General features: G+C 33.5%; 1 protein-coding gene across 7 annotated transcripts in view; it reads left to right on the top strand.

Moving 5' to 3' along the window:
* Positions 1–25: 25 nt before the first annotated feature.
* The window catches only part of LOC128203231 (uncharacterized), a 71,284-nt gene continuing 50,417 nt past the window's right edge, over positions 26–20,892 (top strand). For 5 of the 7 annotated variants that reach the window (XM_052904595.1, XM_052904585.1, XM_052904576.1 and 2 more), the window contains exons 1-5: positions 26–228; positions 15,822–15,901; positions 16,379–16,494; positions 17,130–17,258; positions 20,190–20,359. In XM_052904595.1, the coding sequence (XP_052760555.1) occupies positions 15,837–15,901; positions 16,379–16,494; positions 17,130–17,258; positions 20,190–20,359 (480 nt within the window). In that variant the 5' untranslated portion in view covers positions 26–228; positions 15,822–15,836. Of the gene's footprint in view, positions 229–5,537; positions 5,608–11,530; positions 11,573–15,479; positions 15,561–15,821; positions 15,902–16,378; positions 16,495–17,129; positions 17,259–20,189; positions 20,360–20,892 lie in introns of those variants that run through there. The other 2 variants (XM_052904550.1, XM_052904559.1) reach the window with 2 other exon arrangements.

Here is a 20,892-nt window from a genome sequence, read left to right as displayed (position 1 = left end):
GCACAGAAGTTGTCTGCCCACCTGCGTCTGCAACCAGGAAGTTAAGCAGACTCTGTAGCTGTAAACTGTTCAAGATTTTTTACACGTGGAAATTATTTGGATTTTATAAATCTCATATTAGTTTAATGTATCAACCGATGACATTTTCATGACATGACCGTACACACTGTGTTTTTACTTGGGAGATGGTGTGCCATTTAATCGGATAAATCACTATTCGGACACAGAGTAAGTACATGGCTTTGAAGTTGTATAAATAAACATGTAAACGACATCCTTACAAATTAAATTCAGTACATAATGTGATAAAGGTAAGAGCTTTTATTATTGGTCTGCCTTGAGGTGTCCAGTGCGTTGTCTTAACCCCCCAAAACAACACATCAGACACCTGTGGTCTGCCTTCCAAGTTTTCTATCCCTTTGGCCAAAAAATAATTGTTTGGTTAGGGTTACATCCCTTTAAAAACAAGTACGGTATGTACTGTGTAGCCTTTTTTATGTACATTTTTAGCTCAACTATTTGAAGAATAAGGAGGGCTATACTACTCACCCAAGGCCTAAAAAAAAAAATTGTTTGGTTAGGGTTACATCCTTTTCAAAAATAGGTAGGGTAGGTAGGCTTTTTTTTTATTTTTTTTTAATTTTTTTTATTAGGCTTTATATAAGAATGTCATTTTCATCATTGGAGAATGGTGTTAAAGTTATCTTCTATATAAGCAATTAAGGTTTTAAACTACATATTGAAAAGCCAAAAAAAAAAAGACTTTTTTTTTTAGTTTTTCATTTTTTTTTTCAAACTGACTATAAAAACGTTAGGGTTGGCGCCTATTCCGTAGGTAGGGTCGGGTAACCCGAACCAAATGTATATTTTTTTTAGGCCCAAGCGTCGGCGTTCGGTTAAAGTTTTAGGGCAAGTTGAGATTTTCACTTATAAGTCCAATACCCTTCATTCAATTGACTTAATACTTCACACACATGCCCAGGGCCATCACATAATAAGGTTAGATAACTACATATAATCCTTTTTACAAATTATGGCCCCTGATTGACTATGGAACTTAGGTTAAAGTTTTCTTGTAATATGATATCAGCTACCTGCGAGTGGCCAGGCTTATCAGCAGTCTGTAGTTAGCTAGCATTGAATAAACATTGTAAACTACATAGCAGTCTTTATCTATCATCCCTATAGTTAATTAATAATACGACAAGTTTTAGGGCAAGTTGGGACATCAATTAATAACTTCTATACCCTTCATTCAATTGACTTAATACTTCATGCAATTGTTCAGGACCATCACACAATGATGTTACATAACTACATATTATTCTTAATACAAGTTATGGCCCCTGATTGACTTAAATGTTTTAGGCTAGGTTAAAGTTTAAGGGCAAGTTGGAATTTTAATAAAAAAAACTTCTATGCATATACCCTTCATTTAATGCACTTAATACTTTGCACAATTAATGACAACCATCTTACCATAAGGTCACATAACTCCATTTTAACCCTAAATACAAATTATGGCCCTTGATTTTTTTATTTTTATTTTTCTTTAAATTTCTTTTGACAGGCACATTTTTATATTCTTAACCAAATTTTCATACAGGGAAAACACGTTAGTTGAATGACTTGACTCATTGTTCGGACGGGCTGGTGGGAGGGGGGCATCAAAGTCACCTTATGTATCGAATAATTTTAGGTTTGACATAAAGAGACCAACTTGGTATATACAAAGAGTTTATGGAGACCTTTTATGGGAATGCATTTGAGGCCACTCTATGAGGATCAAGGTCAAGGTTACTTTTAATAGAAAAAGGGTTGGTATTTAATAACTTAAGTAAGGGTCTACATGAATATTGTGACCAAACTTGGTATATAGGAATAGGATATAGGATAGAGACCTTTCCTGAGATTGTGTTTTGGGCCCAAAGAGTTATGGTCGAGGTCAAGGTCACTGTTGCTAAAAATAGAAATACGGTTAGTACTGAATAACTCAAGTAAGGGTTGACATAGTGTGACCAAACTTGGTATATAGGACAATTTTATGCAAAGCTTTCATTGGATTGCCTTTTTGCCACCTAGGGTCAGGGTCAATGTTACTAAAAATAGATTACTGTTTTAGTTATGGTTGACATACTGTGACCAAACTTGATATGTAGGAAGAGTTGATGGAGATTGTGTTTGGGGCCCTTAGGATCAAGGTCACTGTTACAAAAAATTGAAGAAAGCAGTTACACAAAATTGAAGAAAGCAGTTGAAACGGAATCACTTCTGCTTATCATTAAAAACCCGGTTTTGTCACTTCGAGATTCTTGTTCACTTTTTAATTGATTGTTTTATTGCTGTTGACAGGCATATAAATTATCACATTGTTATTATATTCACTTCTAAGTCAAAGCGGCATAGTCAAGTGTGCTGTCTTACGACAGCTCTTGTTTGTTTTGTATTAACATTATTGTCATCATTGGGCAATGGCATTAAAGTATTTTGTTTTATTTATTTTACCAACAGACTATAAAAACAGAAGGGTCGGCACATATTTCATAGGTATGGTTGAGTAAACATGAACTATTTTATTTAGCTCTTATGAATCAACGTTTTTATATTATTGTTCTTAGGTAAGAGGAAAGGGTTGGGAAACAGGTGAACTTCGGCAAGATATAGATTATAGAAACATTTGTGTTCTTTACTGAAAAAACATATAAAAACTATTAACATTCCAGGTTAGAATATTCCTTCCCCAAACCCTGTGTTAACCACAATCATTGTACATGTACCAAAGACAGTCGTTCAGTTTGACATGATTAATTTTTATACGCCTGATTTTATCAGATAACACAAAATGATTATACTTTCAACAATATTGTTTGTTACCATTCAGTGTTTTTGTTACCATTCAGTGTTTTTGTCGGCCCTTTTTTGGGCCTGATATTTGGCCCCATTCCAAACATGTTGACCTCTTAACATTAAGCAAATGTAACATTCAAGTGCCATTCATGAATATGATGATATGTTTGTTGAATAAAAGGTTTGAAAAGAAGTTAAATATTATATGAATCATGTTGGTATTTTCCCCCTTTTTACCAAAATGACGCTATATTTTGCCTATCAATAGGCTCAACCATCATTCCCTTAAAAGTGAAAAAAAACACTGTCATTTATTGAATATCAGATTGATCCTAAATTAAATTAACCTCCAAAATCTTATTTTCTATGGTAAAACCCAATACACACATGATCTGGAGGCTGAAAAGTCCCCATCAGCCAAAGAAAAAGTGGAACTATTATGTCATGTCCATTACCATTGCACTACCAGTGTGGGTGCAACTAAAATAGTGTGTGTTTTATTATATGTCCAATGCGAATTATAGTAAGGTTTGTTTATTTTGCATGTCTGCCGGATTTACAAATCATTTTGTCACTGGCTGCGAATTTAATAAACGTGACAGTATTAAAAGCATGAAAAAAGTTAAACCCACAAAAGGGCCTTGGCTATTCAATAAGGTTAAGAAAGCCTTATGAAAATTGTGGGGCAGGAAACATTTTGAAGAACCTTAACAAAGCTGCCAGATACAAATTATGTGAAATGTTTAGAACCTATTGTAAAGTTTTCGAGAAATTTCTCAGTTTTGCTGACAGGGAAAAGCTGTCTTTTGAGGTATTGTGTTACTAAATGTAACTCAATGCACTGTATTTATCTTTTCCTCATCTTAAACCATTATTTATTGTATAAAATGCGTATGCGAAATGTTGGGCTTGTGGGTCTGATGCTTGGCTCGTTGATTTGAAAAGCTATGTATCCAGCTGGCTAGTGGTCTGGAAAAGTTCTTTCCCTATAAAAGTAGATGTTGTGCCATATACAAAGTTTTCCCTGGTGCTTTGCCACCTGCACGCCGCCCGCACTCAACATAGCCAGATTCACGGGACTGTCCATGCCTCGGTTTATATAGAGCTCCCTGCTTTGGTTTGTGCTATCAGAAATGTAATTTTTTTATTCATAAAAATGAACAAATACATTGGAATTTAGGAGAGATGCTTTCCGTCAGCTACCTTTCCGTTTGAGTTGTTTTGAACCCAGTGATTCATTTTGCTGCTGGGCATCCCGAGTCCTTATACTCTGCTATTCTTAAATGTGTGCATCTCTAGAATGTATGTCTTTGAAGAGATTCGTTTATGGTTCGTAAAAAAATCACTTCTTATGATTTTTATTTTATTACTTAACAAAGTGTGGCAAAACTAAGAAACAGCTGGAACCCTTCAACAAATGTTGATATTCGCTCAAATTTTGTCTTTGAAGTCCATAATTTTGAATACTGTTGGTATAATGCAATTCAGCAAATTATCATATATATATATATATATATAGCATGAGTGGTTGATGGATATTATCATGTGATGTTTCCAATGTATTCGATAAAAGTTGAAATATACATCAACATTTTTAAGTCCTTGTGGTTGAGTGGTGAAGGTCTCAGTTTACTTACTTTTTCTTGACTGTGACATATACATATTAAATGAAAATTCCTGATCTGGAGGGCACATGTCATACTGGTACAATTTAAATATATTTTTATTTCTATATTTAAAGTATATTAATAATGCGTTGGGTAAAAACCAGAAGGTACCAACACATTCTATACCTTAAAGCTGCACTCTCATAGATTTATTATTTGGACAACTGTTTAAGTTTCTTTTTTTCCCAATTTAACGGTAATGTCTGGGAACCAGTGATGTAAGACTGCTGAAAAAAGATCAGATCTCAGTTGATCACATTTACGTTTAAAAAGCGATGTTTTATGTTTAAAAGGGTTACTAACGTTGTTTAATTGTGAGTTGTATATATATAACATGACTGAATATAAGGCATTGATGTATGTACTGATTATATGACAAATGTTTTAATAAGTGTCAAAACTGACAGTCTTAGGGAGATGGAGTGCAGCTTCAATGTTGCTTGGTGACTCCACAACCCCATGCAATATATTTGTGAAATAATATACAATGAAAATAGTAACGTAGGAAGGACCTTGATAGTTAATGAACATCATTCTGTCTATTGCGGTGATAGTCAACTTGATACAAACCAATTATCTCCCGGTGCGGGAAGGTGGGCCGGGAAGCTTCCAAAATTTCAGTCAATACTCCATCCTCTCCCTGTGTGAAATGAATTACTTCAGGAATAATAAAAATGAAAATATGCTTGGGGAAAATGTGCTAAATGCATAAATTTTCTTACAGCATATATCTTCTCAATTCAGTACATATAAGTTAAAAAGAACATGCTTGACTGGCTTTTAAAAGCAAACAATGCAAGAGCGATTAATGACAATATCCCTCTATCCTCATATTCTCCTAAATGGGCCCCCAAAAAGTTGTTTGGTTTTTGTAACATCCTTTTCATAACAGGTAGGGAATGTAGGCTTTTCCAAAAAACACTGTATGCAGTCATTGAAATTAGGCTTTTGGATGAAAGCCTGAATTCCTATACTATTGCTTGGCATCAAATTTTCTAACAGGCCCTGCTATATAAATTTCAGAATTAGAGCAAGCCCGGAAGACATTTTACCAGTGCAGGGCTTGTGGGCTTGTGTTAATTTCGACCACTGTGTATGTAAGAAGTTTATTGTCATTATTGGGGAAAAAGCGTTAAAGTAATCTTATCAATAAAGCTATAAATGTTTTTAAACTACATATTAAAGGAAACTCTTTTTTTCACCATCAAACTATAAAAATGGTAGGGTCGGCGCCAGCTATTTCATTGGGGGGGGGGGGGGGGGGGGGGTCATGTTACCTGAACCAAATGTGTGGTTTTTTTTTAGGCCCTGGCAAGAAATATAGCATGAGTATCATACTATGCAACTTGGCATGTCAAAAGTTAAACTTATCAAAAAAGTCACTATATATATTCAATTATTCTCCTCTTTTTGGTATTTTAATGATGTTTTTCAACTGTTTTCCCCAACTCATAATTGTGTAAGATTAGATCAAATGATCTGTGTATGCATTTAAAGCTGATGTGGAGCATCCCAGTGGTGAAATATTTGTATTGTTATTTGTTTTAAGGCTGAAGTTACCATTTTAGGATAAGGTTTCATTTGATGTTCGCTGATGCTGGTTATATTTAATCTTTACTCGGAAATATTTAAAAGGTACCTTAAATGTTTGTACATGATTGTATACAAGGAAAATTGTATATTTTTTATGAGTTGCAATTATGGAAATATATATCAAATTACCTTAAACTTCAATCTATGGAATCAAATTATTATTGTTAATTTTGATTTGATATCCTTAGGAGTCAAACAAAATTGTTCAGCTAAATTCAATTAATTTGAATTGATGAATTTATAAGTTTATAAGTATAAAATGAAATTATCTTTTTATGTGATTTGTGTTAAGTTAGATATTGTGAATTATTAGAAGAATTGTCATCTAATTGCAACAAATAAAAGAAATCGAATTGAATTGTATTGAATTGAAATGATGACTCAATGTATAGCTTTAATTAAATTGAAACAAATTTATTCCATGAGTGAGTGACAGTGACAGCTGAAATCAGTTGTTTTAATTTGTAATATGTGAACCATAACCTTTAGCCTTTAGTTTATCGTTGAAACACAGGTAAGTCGATCTAACATACACCAATAGTCAAGATAGAGCGCACAGAATGCTTGGCTCTAATTGGCCTATTTTAAGTGATGTACTAATTTCAAAAGATGATATATATATATATATATATATATATATGAATCAATTGTACAAATGATATTATTCACTTGTCTAATGCTTAAACTGAAGTTTTAGTTTGATCTATATATATATATATATATATATAAATACAAATATTTTCAGAGCAAGCGATCAAGCTGTCATTACATAAACAATAATTTCTAGCTCTTTTGACTGTTTCAAATACGAAACAAGATTAAATGGGTATTTATCAAATGGATGGCAAGTTTACATTTCATAAACTTAAGTTCACTTTATTTTGTGCGTTTTAAGTGTATTTTTTGAGTGAATAAGTGCATCTATTTGATGAAGTGAATTTTTCTTGAACACAAACTGAATTTACAGCGTTTCTTTTGTCTGAAAAAAGAATCTTTATTTTTTCAAAATCTGGTCATTACAGAGTACATTATTAACCAGGTTACTTAAATCAGAAAAACAGTTGAAACTGAATAACTTTAGTTAGGGTTGACATATCTTGACCCAACTTGGTATAAAGCAAGAGTTTATGGATCCCTTTCATGGGATTGCGTTTGGGGTCCCTAGGGTCAAGGTCAAGGTCACTGTTACTAAAAATAGAAAAACAGTTGAAACTGAATAACTTTAGTCAGGGTTCACATATCTTGACCAAACTTGGTATATAGGAAGAGTTTATGGAGACCTTTCATGGGGTTGCATTTGGGGTCCCTAGGGTCAAGGTCACTGTTACTAAAAATAGAAGAATGGTTGAAACTGAATAACTTTAGTCAGTGTTCACATATCTTGACCAAACTTGGAATATAGGAAGAGTTTATGGAGACCTTTCATGGGATTGTGTATAGGGCTTCTAGTTTTGTTTATCTTTTAATTAAGATGTGCATCTTTTATTTTAGGTATTATTTTGTCAGCATCTTTGTTTAATAAAGGTAATGTATATCCAATACATAAATAAATACAAGAACACGAGTGCATATAAATTATATTCAGTCATAGATGGATGGATGGATTGATTGATGAATATATTGTTGATTCAATAGACCATTTAAATGAAATAAATAAAGAAATTGCATCAACAATACAGGTGCAACTTGCAAACTTGTTATTTTTTAGTAAATTTTTATGTATGTAACATGATCGGTGGTGCTTGTAGGAAGGTTAATATGGGCTAACAGTTGTGATAAAGAAGTCCTCAAATGTTTCGTTATCTTGTGCCTCAGTGATTAGCATCTCTTTCATATTTTTAAGATTTGCTATCACAAGTTGAATGCTGCTGTTGCCGTTTTGTAAATAGTATTCTTGATTCTTTTTCTGAATGATCGGTTAAAAGGTTACTCTACACTATAAAAAACAATGTTTTCCTGTTATTATGTTTTGAAAAATGGTGTTCTTGAAAAAAATATTACAGCTTTTTTTCTCTGTATTCACGTAAGTCTATTTAAACCAAGTTTTTCTTTCAAATTTTCAAAAAATGGAACGCTAAATCCGCTCACCTGGCTGGTGGCCTTTTTGCAATTTTTGGCTCACCTAAACATGTAGACAGTGCTTCACTGGGATGTTCATTGGATGGTGCTCTATCTATTAATATTTTACAAAACAGTATGATATTTTGGATGGTGCCCCTCAGGGCCCGTACTTATCTCCTAAGATCAGTCTTAGAATTTTATGTTATTAACTTCCATTGAAAGCCTGAGGGGCTTATCAGTATTCAGTGATTTTATTTTTCCTCTTGCGAAAAAATGTCCATTTTTCCCAAAATTTTATATTTTTTTCCCAATTAGATCAATGTAGATTACGTTAATGAATAATTAAAGCAATGAATTACTTGAAATATAAACAAAATCTTGACAGTTCTTACTCATTCACAGCATAATTTATGCATACAAAATTTAGAACATGTATATTTACCATTATATATAACCTATTTTGGCCTGATTTTGTGTGTTTCCCAAATTCAACTCTTTTTCCCAATTTGCAAGGCAAAGGCGGAAAAAAAAATCAAAAAAAAAATCACTGCAGTATATGAAACAAGAAGGCTTTCAATCTCTCATCATAGATCAGATTTGTCACCGTATCAAAAAGAAGTTATTTGATATGGTGATCATACATGAAAGTTTCAATAATTGGGGGCTTTAATAAATCAAGACGGTTATTGCTTAATATAGAAATAGAAGGTGTTACAACAGTCTTGTGATGATAAATTCCCCTATGAGTTTGCATTGGATGATGGGTTGCTGAGTACTCAGTTGTGTATGCCAATAACCAAAATAGAGTGCACAAAATGATACTGTACCTTTATAAAAAAAATTATCGTCAGACTGTAAAGATGAATAGTTGGTAATCAATATAGTTTTATCCAAATTCCTTAAATATGCATCAGTTTTTCCTTTTAAGCTTAGGCCTAAAAAAAAAGGTTTGGTTAGGGTTACATCCTTTTCAAAACATTGAAAAGCAATAAAAAAAAATGTTTAGGCCTTATTAATTTTACAGTCCAATCAAAACACTTGGAAACACTCTTGAAAATTAGCTCAGGTGATTTTTTGAATACAGCTCATGATTTAAAGTGATGTTTTATTTGCATATTTTTTTAATGGATGTTATATTATTTGTGTACATATTTAAATATCAAAGAGGATTTTCCAAACCATAAATTTTAATAATAGGTGGAGATTATTGTTATCTTCTGCCATATTTGTTTTGTACTTCCGCATAAAAGACATGCACTAAGACCGTTTAAATTCAAATATAAACATTTTTGAATATTATAACTTGTTGGGAATTTATTTTCATTTTTAGTTCATTACACATTATTTGGGGATTTTTTTGTGTTATATTAAGATAGAATTTTCAAATTAAATAGCTAGCTTTACTTGTTGTTTAGGCGATACATTTTTGTTTGTTTTCACTTAACTGTTATCCAAAAGGAATAGAGGAGGTAGATAAATGGGTATAAAATATTTTTCTTTTCTTTTTTGGGAACTGGGAATCTGTTTGAAATCCTAGGACCTATATATCAAGGTATATCACTTTTGTAGAAACTTTTAAAATATAATATTGTCAATTTATAACATGTTCATTTACTGTAGAAATTATAAAAAAAAACACATATCGAACAAAACACAAAAAAGTATAGGGTTTGGAGGGAAAAAAAGGGTCATCTGGGTTAAAGCTATACTCTCACAGATTTTAGCAACTTTTTTTCTCTGTCTTTGAATGAGCCACTTTTTGGCGTTAGTATCTTGAAATCAGTGATATAAGACTGCTGACAAAAATTGATGTTTTATGGCAAGAAATTTTTACTAATGTTTTAAAGGGGCTGTACTCCTTATGATGAAATAGCGAGAAAAAAAGAAAGCAAATCATCGAAAACTGACATAAATGTGTACAATGCAATGTAGTTCCATTTTGTATGGAGGATGAAACTTACTTACTGAAGTACCAAATACTTTACAATAAATTTATTTTTCGCATTTTTTTTAAATTTTTCCATTAAAAAAGATTACTAGGTATGTCTAGTAGAATTCATTACTTATGCTTGATTGGCTAGTCGATGTTATCACGTGATATAACAAAGTTAGGTATATAGTTTAAATATTCCTACTGTCTAAAGGAAGCCTTCATAGCACATGTTATTAATAACAAGTAATCCCATTACTAGCTACTGTTATCCTTCTAAGATCAAATTAGGACTTATTTTGATTACAAGCCCTGGGGTGGTATTCAATATGCAACTTAACTAAGTCAATTTTATGGTCATACATCATTGACTTCATTCACTGTATAGGTCTGTTATTTATATGAGCATTCAGATTAGTTACAGCGTTCTTAGATCCAGTTAAGACCATTATTGTATACCATCCTGAGGCCTCCAAATGTGTAGCATCTTATGCCTGGTGACTCTTATTTGCTTTTTTGTATCATTTGAGATGGTTTTAGGTGCACAACAATTATAATACCTAAAATGATATAACTAACAAGCTTTTTGGACTTGAAAGATTACGAAATGGGTCATTTCCTGTCTGATTTCAGTTTAAATAAACAGCAGCTTTACAAACTGCAATAACTTGATGTCCAATGTACTTTTTGCCATTATTTAACATATGAGTAATCAGCAAGAAGTTAAAATTGATAACATGATACAGGAATCACAATTTAATAGTAAAGTAAAGGACTATAACAGAACTGAGATTATTCATTGGTCCGCTACCTTGAGTAATGAAGCCCCGAAATTGAATGATCATTGCAGTCAACATGATGCTTGCCAAATTTCTACCTTATAAACTTCAATATTAAACATTGACATGAATAAAACTTTGAATGAACAATGAAGTAATTTGAATAAAGAGGTGATTTTCCTAAAAAATTATTACAAATAAACAGAGCCTCTGCAAAGTGGTTAATAAAAATTAAGATTTTTAATTTTGCTCTTCGTGACGTAACTTTAGTGTCCAATTGGTTACGTCTGTAGGAACATACGTTTCTAATACAAAGGTCTCTGGCTACTCATTGCTTACTATGGTACCTTGTTGCCTTCAAAATAATAACTTTTATAAGTATAAATTTATTTGGCAATCACAATAAACTTTCGGCTATTTTGAACATAATAAACCGGTGGCCTTCATATTGTTTTTTTGCAGTTTAAGACTGTCATTTGTTCTACAAACCATCACCATCATTCAGAATTGCTGTTGTCCACTCATGGTTATCCATTTGAACACCTTTGATGAAGACTATACCAAACATCAAAGCTTAAAGGTGTCCACTATGATGACCACAGTTGTGTAGCTGCAGCATATTCTGCCTTGATGGAGAGGTTTGAGGAATATTGGTTAAGTGAAAAACAAAATTTATGATTATAGTCAATAAACAAGTAAGTAAATGTTAACTTACATATCTCTTAATGTTAATTTTTCAGCCTTAAAATTCCTATATTTTGCCCAGAAAAAGCCAAAAACTCCTATATTTTTATACCCCCACAAACAAAGTTTAAGGGGGTATATAGGAGTAAGCTTGTCGGTCGGTTGGTCGGTCTGTCAGTCGGTCTGTCGGTTTTCATGGTTTCCGGACGATAACTCGTGAAAGGCTAGACAGATTTGAAATTTTTTTGGTACACAGGTGTAACATCAGAAGATACAGGTCAAGTTCGATATTGGGGCTGGTGGGGCCAAGGTCAAGGTCACTGTTACTAAAAATAGAAAAACGGTTTCCGGACGATAACTCATGAAAGGCTTGACAGATTTGAACAATTTTTGGTACACAGGTGTAACATCAGAAGATACAGGTCAAGTTCGATATTGGGGCTGGTGGGGCCAAGGTCAAGGTCACTGTTACTAAAAATAGAAAAACAGTTTCCGGACAATAACTCATGGAAGGCTTGACAGATTTGAACAATTTTTAGTACACAGGTGTAACATCAGAAGATACAGGTCAAGTTCGATATTGGGGCTGGTGGGGCCAAGGTCAAGTTCACTGTTACTAAAAATAGAAAAACAGTTTCTGGACGATAATTCATGAAAGGCTTGACAGATTTGAACAATTTTTGGTACACAGGTGTAACATCAGAAGATACAGGTCAAGTTCGATATTGGGGCTGGTGGGGCCAAGGTCAAGGTCACTGTTACTAAAAATAGAAAAACAGTTTCCGGACGATAACTCATGAAAGGCTAGACAGATTTGAACAATTTTTGGTACACAGGTATAACATCAGAAGATACAGGTCAAGTTCGAAATTGGGGCTGGTGGGGCCAAGGTCAAGGTCACTGTTACTAAAAATAGAAAAACAGTTTCTGGATGATAATTCATGAAAGGCTTGACAGATTTGAACAATTTTTGGTACACAGGTGTAACATCAGAAGATACAGGTCAAGTTCGATATTGGGGCTGGTGGGGCCAAGGTCAAGGTCACTGTTACTAAAAATAGAAAAACAGTTTCCGGACGATAACTCATGAAAGGCTAGACAGATTTGAACAATTTTTGGTACACAGGTATAACATCAGAAGATACAGGTCAAGTTCGATATTGGGGCTGGTGGGGCCAAGGTCAAGGTCACTGTTACTAAAAATAGAAAAACAGTTTCCGGACGATAACTCATGAAAGGCTAGACAGATATTTTTGGTACACAGGTGTAACATCAGAAGATACAGTTTGGTACACAGGTGTAACATCAGAAGATATAGGTCAAGTTCGATATTGGGGCTGGTGGGGCCAAGGTCAAGGTCACTGTTACTAAAAATAGAAAAACGGTTTCCGGACCATAACTCATGAAAGGCTAGACAGATTTTAACAGTTTTTGGTACACAGGTGTAACATCAGAAGATACAGGTCAAGTTCGATATTGGGGCTGGTGGGGCCAAGGTCAAGGTCACTGTTACTGAAAATAGAAAAACAGTTTCCGGACGATAACTCATGAAAGGCTAGTTTTTCTTGTCAGCAGTGTAACTTCTAAATTACTCAACAGATTTAAATAAAACAATACATGCATGATAAAAGAAGATGCAGTGTGCAGTAACCTTAGAGTTATGGCCTCTTTTCAAAGGAATGGTTTGCCATTCCTGTGTCCAGGCGGCATTTGGGGGTATTTGTCACTCCTGTGACAGCTCTAGTTGGTCAAAATTTCCTATATTTTTTCCTATATTTTCACCAAAACTTGGTTGACGGCCTGCAATTGCTCCCAGTGGTCATAAGTCTAATTTAACAACATGCTGCCTGACAGTATTCGTTAGCCTTATAAGGGAATGTAGCAGTTGTTAAGTTTATGACATGCAACACAAGACAGTATTAGGCTTATTAGGGACAATGCAGCAGTCTTATTTTATGACATGCAACATGACAATATTTGCCTAATTAGTAATGACACAGTCAAATGAAAGCAACATGGCAGTATGAGTCTAATAAGGGATGACACAGTCTTATTTTATGACAAGCAACGGGGCAAAATGAGCCTTATTAGGGATGACACAGTCTCATTTTATGACAAGTAACATGGCAGTTTTAGTCTAATTAGGGATGACACAATCTCATTTTATGACAAGCAACAAGGCAGTATTAGCCTAATTAAGGATGACACAGTCTAATTAATCCACTGACCAGTAGGTGATCCCTATTGATTTTAGGGCTCATCAAGTCAAAGGTCAAGGTCACAGTGAACTTTAATGGTAAAATAATGTTAAAGCTTGTACGAGTGATAACTTGACAATGCCTGCACCCATGGCCCTCAAACTTGACTTGGAGTTGCGTCTGACCTGTAGATGACCCTTTATGATTTTAGGGGTCATGGGTTCAAAGGTCAAGGTCACAGTGACCTTGAACAAAAAAAGCTTGTCTGTGTAATAACTTGGCAATGCCTGCACCAATGGCCATCAAACTTGACATTTTGAGTTTTGGTGACCAGCTGATGACTCCTATGGATTTTGAGGTCAAAGGTCATAGTCATAACACACTCTATCCTCACACTTTGAATGGTTATAATTTTAAAACTGCCTCAACAGCACCCAATGTCAGTGACATATCAGCTGTCATTTCAGTCCATGCATATTTCATTCAATTGTCCATATAATCCTGACAACATGGCACTTAGGGGGGCATAATGTTTGACAAACATCATTCTGTTGTTAGTGATGACACAGTCAAATTTTATGACAAGCAACATCATGGCTAATTAGGGATGACACAGTCTCATTTTTTGACAAGCAACATGGCAGTATTAGTCTAATCAGGGATGACACAGTCTAATTTTATGACAAGCGACATGGCAGTATTAGTCTAATAAGGGATGACACAGTCTCATTTTATGACAAGCAACATGGCAGTATTAGTCTAATTAGTGATGACACAGTCTCATTTTATGACAAGGCCTAAAAAAAAATTTGTTTGGTTAGGGTTACATCCTTTTCAAAAATAGGAAGGGTAGGTAGGCTTTTTAATTTTTTTTTATTTTTTTTTAGGCTTTATATAAGAATGTTATTTTCATCATTGGAGAATGGTGTTAAAGTTATCTTCTGTATAAGCATTTAAGGTTTTAAACTACATATTGCAAAGCAATTAAAAAAAAAAAGATTTTTTTTTTTTTTAGTTTTTTTAGTTTTTCATTTTTTTTTCAAACTGACTAAAAAACGGTAGGGTCGGCGCCTATTCCGTAGGTATGGTCGGGTAACCCGAACCAAATGTATTTTTTTTTTAGGCCCAAGCAACATGGCAGTATTGGTCTAATTAGGGATGACACAGTCTCATTTTATGAGAAGCAACAAGGTAGTATTAGTCTAATTAGGGATGACACAGTCTTATTTTTATGACATGATGCATGCCATTTATAGCCTAATGAAGGATGTTAGTGACATAAAAGCTTCACTAAAGCGTGATTAAAGCTGTGCTAAAAGCTTCGCTTAAGTGGTGCTGAAAGCTTTCACAAAACGTTGCGGTAAATTATTACAGCAGTTAAAAAGGGTGTGTAGATATGAAGAGTGAAGCGCAAGCAAATCAGTGTTTATCAATGACATTAGATTTGATTCAGTTGTTACGAAAAGTAAAGAGAACTACATGCTCTGATTAGTTTATAATCAATGAGTAATATTTTACTTCAATATCGGCTGATCAGTTCAATAAAATTTGTATTTTATTGGTAGGGTTTATGTAATAGTTAGATGACATGAAGTAACATTTTAATGTTTAAGAATGGGCGGAGTGACCATAGCAAACAAGCCCTTCTTAATCATTAAAATATAACTTCAGGTCAACTAACTGTCTTAGAATACAACCTCATTGGCTGACACATTTTCAGACAATCTAACGCAGGAAAGGTGTAACAGATGAGGGGCAGTTAAGTGAGGCGGACCTTGAAATACCTGCAAAGTTTAACTTCGTAATGATTAAGCGTATTACTTAATGATTACCTATCTACAATTTCATAGGCTGATTTGTAATCTATGACTATTTAAAAAGACCAATTTTAAATACCAGCCTATGCAAAATTACTAAGCGTTTTGATATGGTTTTAATGTAGATTGAAATTTATAAAAAAAATCTAGGGAAATACACCCCCATTGTTAATAGAGTGTGTATTATGTTAGGTGATTTTCATTCTTTTTCTTGTTCATTTGACAATTATAGCTCTATTTTTCAGACTCCCAACCTCAAGATGGCTGACCAAGACGATGATGAACACTATGAAATTCTTCAGGAGCACTTTTACCTGCTTAGCAGGTACTCTTTTAGTTTACCAGTTTGAAACAATTGGTAATAAAATGTTTGCCAAACACGTTTCCGTCTTCGTTAGCCTAACTGCGAACCAAACTTTTTCTACGGATGTTATTTCTATATCATTTATTTGTCGTGAAATTTAGATGTTCAGGTTTAGTAGATCATCAGTACAGTCGAATCCCGTTGGGGAAAATACCTTGACCCTTGGGAAATTTGAGCCAAGTGTAAATGATTACCATCAGTAGAAACAAAATCAGTACTTAGCATCTTGTTCTAGCCAACGAGGAAATCATACCAAGCAAGTTCGACCCAACGTGATTCGTCTGTATTAAAATTATAATTTAAGAAAAAAACGATCTTATTCTTTTAAATATTTTGAATGTAAAAGAATGTCCCATTGATCTTAATATCAATAAAATTTAATCATATAGTGTTATATCACAGCATTCATGCATGGTTTGTTTTGTAAATTTCTCAAAGGTACTTGTTGCCGGAAGATTTTCTTGATGCCTTGCTAAGCCATAATGTCATCAACATCGATGAAAAGGAGCTGATAATGAATCAATATGTTAACCAGAATCGCAGACAACGAGCAAGTATGTGCATTTGAAAACCAGTTTTAGTTTCGCATTCTAGCTTGGATATTTTTGGAGGAATTCAGTTTAGTTTTATCGTCAAAGCCTTGACGATGTAATCATCTGTGTAGTTTTTGTTGTTGTACAAAAACTTTTGTTTTCAAACTTCATTGAAATCCATTGAAACAAACCTGTTTACCTCACATAAATATTATAACAGTTGTTAGGAGTTTTTTTTAGGTTTTTGAAAATTGAGACTATTTTTGGTGAATAAAGTGTACTTTTTGAGATTGAGAATGGTCTAATATTTTGGCCCCTTTTTCAATTGAAAAAAACCTGTAAGTATATGCATATCTCTATATATATGAGTTTTTGTTGTTGTTTTTTTTGGCATACAAAAGGTATTTTTTAAATAAAATCAATAGAAGTAAAGTATTTGAGATATTGTAAAGTTATTTCAGTGTATGACCATTGAGATATTGACCTTGGGAAATTGAGATATTGAACTTGGGAAATTGAGATATTGAACTTGGGAAATTGAGATATTGAACTTGGGAAATTGAGATATTGAACTTGGGAAATTGGGATATTGAACTTGGGAAATGACTTAAGGAGTTTTAAGGCCCAATCTTTAGGTTTCTCTCTTTATGTTTCAGACAAGTTCATAGAGATTCTTATGACGAAGGGAGCGAGGGGATACAAAAAGTTTGTGGAGTTGTTGGAATACAGATGTCCCCATGTATATGAGGAACTAACAGGAAATAAACCAAGGGACCCTCCCTCGGGTAAGTTGTATCCCCATGTATATAAGAATTCTGTATATATGTTTAATTTTCAAACATGCATTTCAGTCATAAGAAAGTGACTATTATTTCTAGAATTTGATATATATAGTCATAATTCACTGTGTCAAAGTCATTTGGACCCTGGAAAATACCTCAAGATAATGAACATTTGATATTACCCAACACGTTCAAAAAAGTTTGACATAACCAGAACATTGAGATAATTCCAGGAAAATAATATTCTCCTATTTCAGCTTTCACTTTGGAAGATATTTCAAAATCATTCTTGATTCCTTATCCGTTTTTTTAGAATGAAACAACCTTGAAAATGTACAGTTGAAATGTTTTCTGACAGTATGACATTTGTTTTTTTGAAAGACACTCAGATTTCCTTATTATTTTCCCGAAACTACTGCACATGATAAAACTAAGTGAATAAGCCAGGTATTAAATACGAACATGTATATCATGCGATAGTATTGTTAGCTTCATCGTTATTTCTTATTTTTAGCTTAGGGTTGGATTCCTTGAAGAAGACAATTTCAAATATAATCAGATCAAATCTCCATTTGAAGATCATTAGACAAGATAGTTAAATCAAAATATGACAGAAATAAAAGAACTTCAGAACTCCATTGTATTATAAAAATATATATATATATATTTTTGTATCTTATATTTGCTGTGTTATCCTTAATATCATTCTGAGTCACCTTGGAAAAAAAGAGTTCATTTTTTACTTTTTTATCTCAAACCTGTCATTTAATATTTCATGAAAATTATAGGGTGACACTTTTAAAGGAGTCTGGAAGCCTGAAACTCCGATATTTTATCCCAGACTGTGGATTTTGGTCTAAAGAAGTCCGTCAAACATTTAATTAATGCAAAAGAAAAATGTAATAATTAATTCTTTTTTGTATCAATCTATTAGCATTGTTAAACTTCATTTTTAGTCATTTTTTCCATTTAAATATTTCCTTTCTGTATGATTATAATTTTCACCTGACTGGTGTCCTTGATTACTGGACTATTTAAAACAGTGGGGAGTACGTTAAGAATTCCTGTGTTTAGCTGTGAGTTTAAGACTTAAAGCTGCACTCTCACAGATTGACCATTATCACAACTTTTTTTTATGCCCCCACAAAGTGGCGGTATATAGGGTTGCCCTTGTCCGTACGTACGTCTGTCTGTCTGTACGTACGTACGTCCCGAAGATTGTTTCCGATCTAATTCTTGAAAACCGTTTGTCCAATCCTCACCAAACTTTAAACACATGTTTGTGACCATAATATCTTGATCAAGTTCGATAGTCATGGAAATCGCTTTAGTCATTTAGGAGTTACGGCCCTTTTTTGCCAAAAATACTTCAAAAATATATGTTTCCAATCTAATTCTTGAAAAGTATGTGTCCAATCCTCACCAAACTTTACATACATGATTGTGACCATAATATCTTGATCAAGTTCGATAGCCATGGAAATCGCTTTTGTCATTTAGGAGTTACGGCCCTTTATTTGCAAAAAAAGACTTGAAAAATACGTCCCGAAGATTGTTTCCGATCTAATTCTTGAAAACTGTTTGTCCAATCCTCACCAAACTTTTAACACATGTTTGTGACCATAATACCTTGATCAAGTTCGATAGCCATGGAAATCGCTTTAATCATTTAGGAGTTAGGGCCCTTTATTTCCCAACAATACTTAAAAAATATCTTATCCGATCTAATTTTTGAAAAGGATTTGCCCTTGTGCAGATTATCCTGAATAATCATTATGGCTTATTTTCTGTGACAAAAAATCGAAGTGGGGGCATCCGTGTCCTATGGACACATTTCTAGTTTGGAAAGAGTCAAACTGCATAACATCATCTAAAGGATTGAGGAAATAAGATTTTAACCAGGATAATCAAGGTCTACAATCGAGGAACATATCAGTTTTACCATAGTAAACTGATACATTTGGAGGGTTGTAAGATATTGACAAAACTCATTGTGGCAGAATTTGTGAACAATGCTTTAGTTTTTGTTGACAGTTTTTGCTATGGGACAGAAAGGTTACGAGATGCTATCTGAAGGCCTCATTCAACCTGCTATTTATGACCTTTTTCGTAAATATAAACACATTTTCTGGCCAGAACAGAGAGTGGGGCTTTAAGAACCCATTTTGCTTAATTTCTCGTTCCAAACATTTTAGGCCTAAAAAAAATAATTGTTTGGTTAGGGTTACATCCTTTTCAAAAATAGGTAGGGTAGGTAGGCTTTTTTTAAATTTTTTATTTTTATTTTAGGTTTATATAAGAATGTCATGTTCATCAAAGCGGAATGGTGTTAAAGTTATATACTGTATTAACATTTAAGGTTTAAAACTACATATTGAAAAGCAAGCAATTTTTTATTTTATTTTAGTTTTTCATTTTTCTTTTCAAACTCACTATAAAAACGGTAGGGTCGGCGCCTATTCCATAGGTAGGGTCGGGTAACCCGAACCAAATGTTTTTTTTTTAGGCCTTAGCATGTTTCTGATTAAGTTTAAACTAATATTGCTTCAATTTCAATATTGTTCCATTAAAGGCACACATATAGGTTGATATGTTTTTGTTTTTTTTAAATTGAATGCATTATCTTTAAATCATTTGAATTAAGTGAATTGAATAAAGGGTATTTGAGTTATGAGTGAAAATGGCACCTTGCCCTAAAACTCTGACCAGACTCCCATGCAGACGCAGGAGCTGATGCTGGGGCAAGTTGTATAGCCTCCTTATTCTTCGAAAAGACCGACTTAAAGCGCCAAAATATTGCTAATATATTTTTTATGTACCTTTATCATGCATTTATTTGTTTGTATCATTAAAGTCAAATTAGTTCAACATGATAAAGCATTAACATTAAAAGATAATGTGCGTCTTGAAAACCCACTGCTCCTAAAATTACAGATTTCCAGCGAAACCGTCAGAGTGATAGACTGCGGATTATCCATGAGTTACCGAACCTGCTAGAACACATCATCAAGGACCGCTACCTCGACAATTCTGAGCTAGAAATGCAACTATCAACATTTCAGTCTCTTTTAAAAGAAGCAAAAGATGAGAACATGGCCCTGGAGGTTAAGTACATTCTCTTTTTACTGTCATAATTAGGAAATATAACACACCATATCATATGGCATTTTATAATGAGTACTGGCCAGTCATCCCCTGAAGGTCCATTCATCTTCTGGGGCTGACTGGCTGGTCCTTTTAATGCTATATGGCCTTAAGTGGTGTGTTATATTTCTTATATTATACCGAACACTTTGTTTACTTTGTTTAAAGCTCTTTTGATGTGTTTTATTTATGAACATATCAAATAATGTTTACTTGCGAAAAAAACGTTATTGTGAAAATTGCAAGCAGCTCTCACCAGTTTTATGATGTCAGCTGTCAATATTATATGACGTCAGCGGTCCATATTATATTTTTGGCAAAAAACGGACCGGCCAAAACATGATATGGACTGCTGACGTCATAATATCTGGATTGTTATTAAAATACATTGATATACGGACCAATCAACTTTATATACAAAAAGAAGGGACACATTTATGTAAGGTATAATATTTAAGAAATATTACACACCAGTAAGTGTAATATTATAAGT

The sequence above is a fragment of the Mya arenaria genome, chromosome 2, assembly GCF_026914265.1.
Source record: "Mya arenaria isolate MELC-2E11 chromosome 2, ASM2691426v1".
In the NCBI taxonomy this organism is placed as follows: Eukaryota; Metazoa; Mollusca; class Bivalvia; order Myida; family Myidae; genus Mya; species Mya arenaria.
This window is presented reverse-complemented; position numbering and strand designations above follow the sequence as displayed.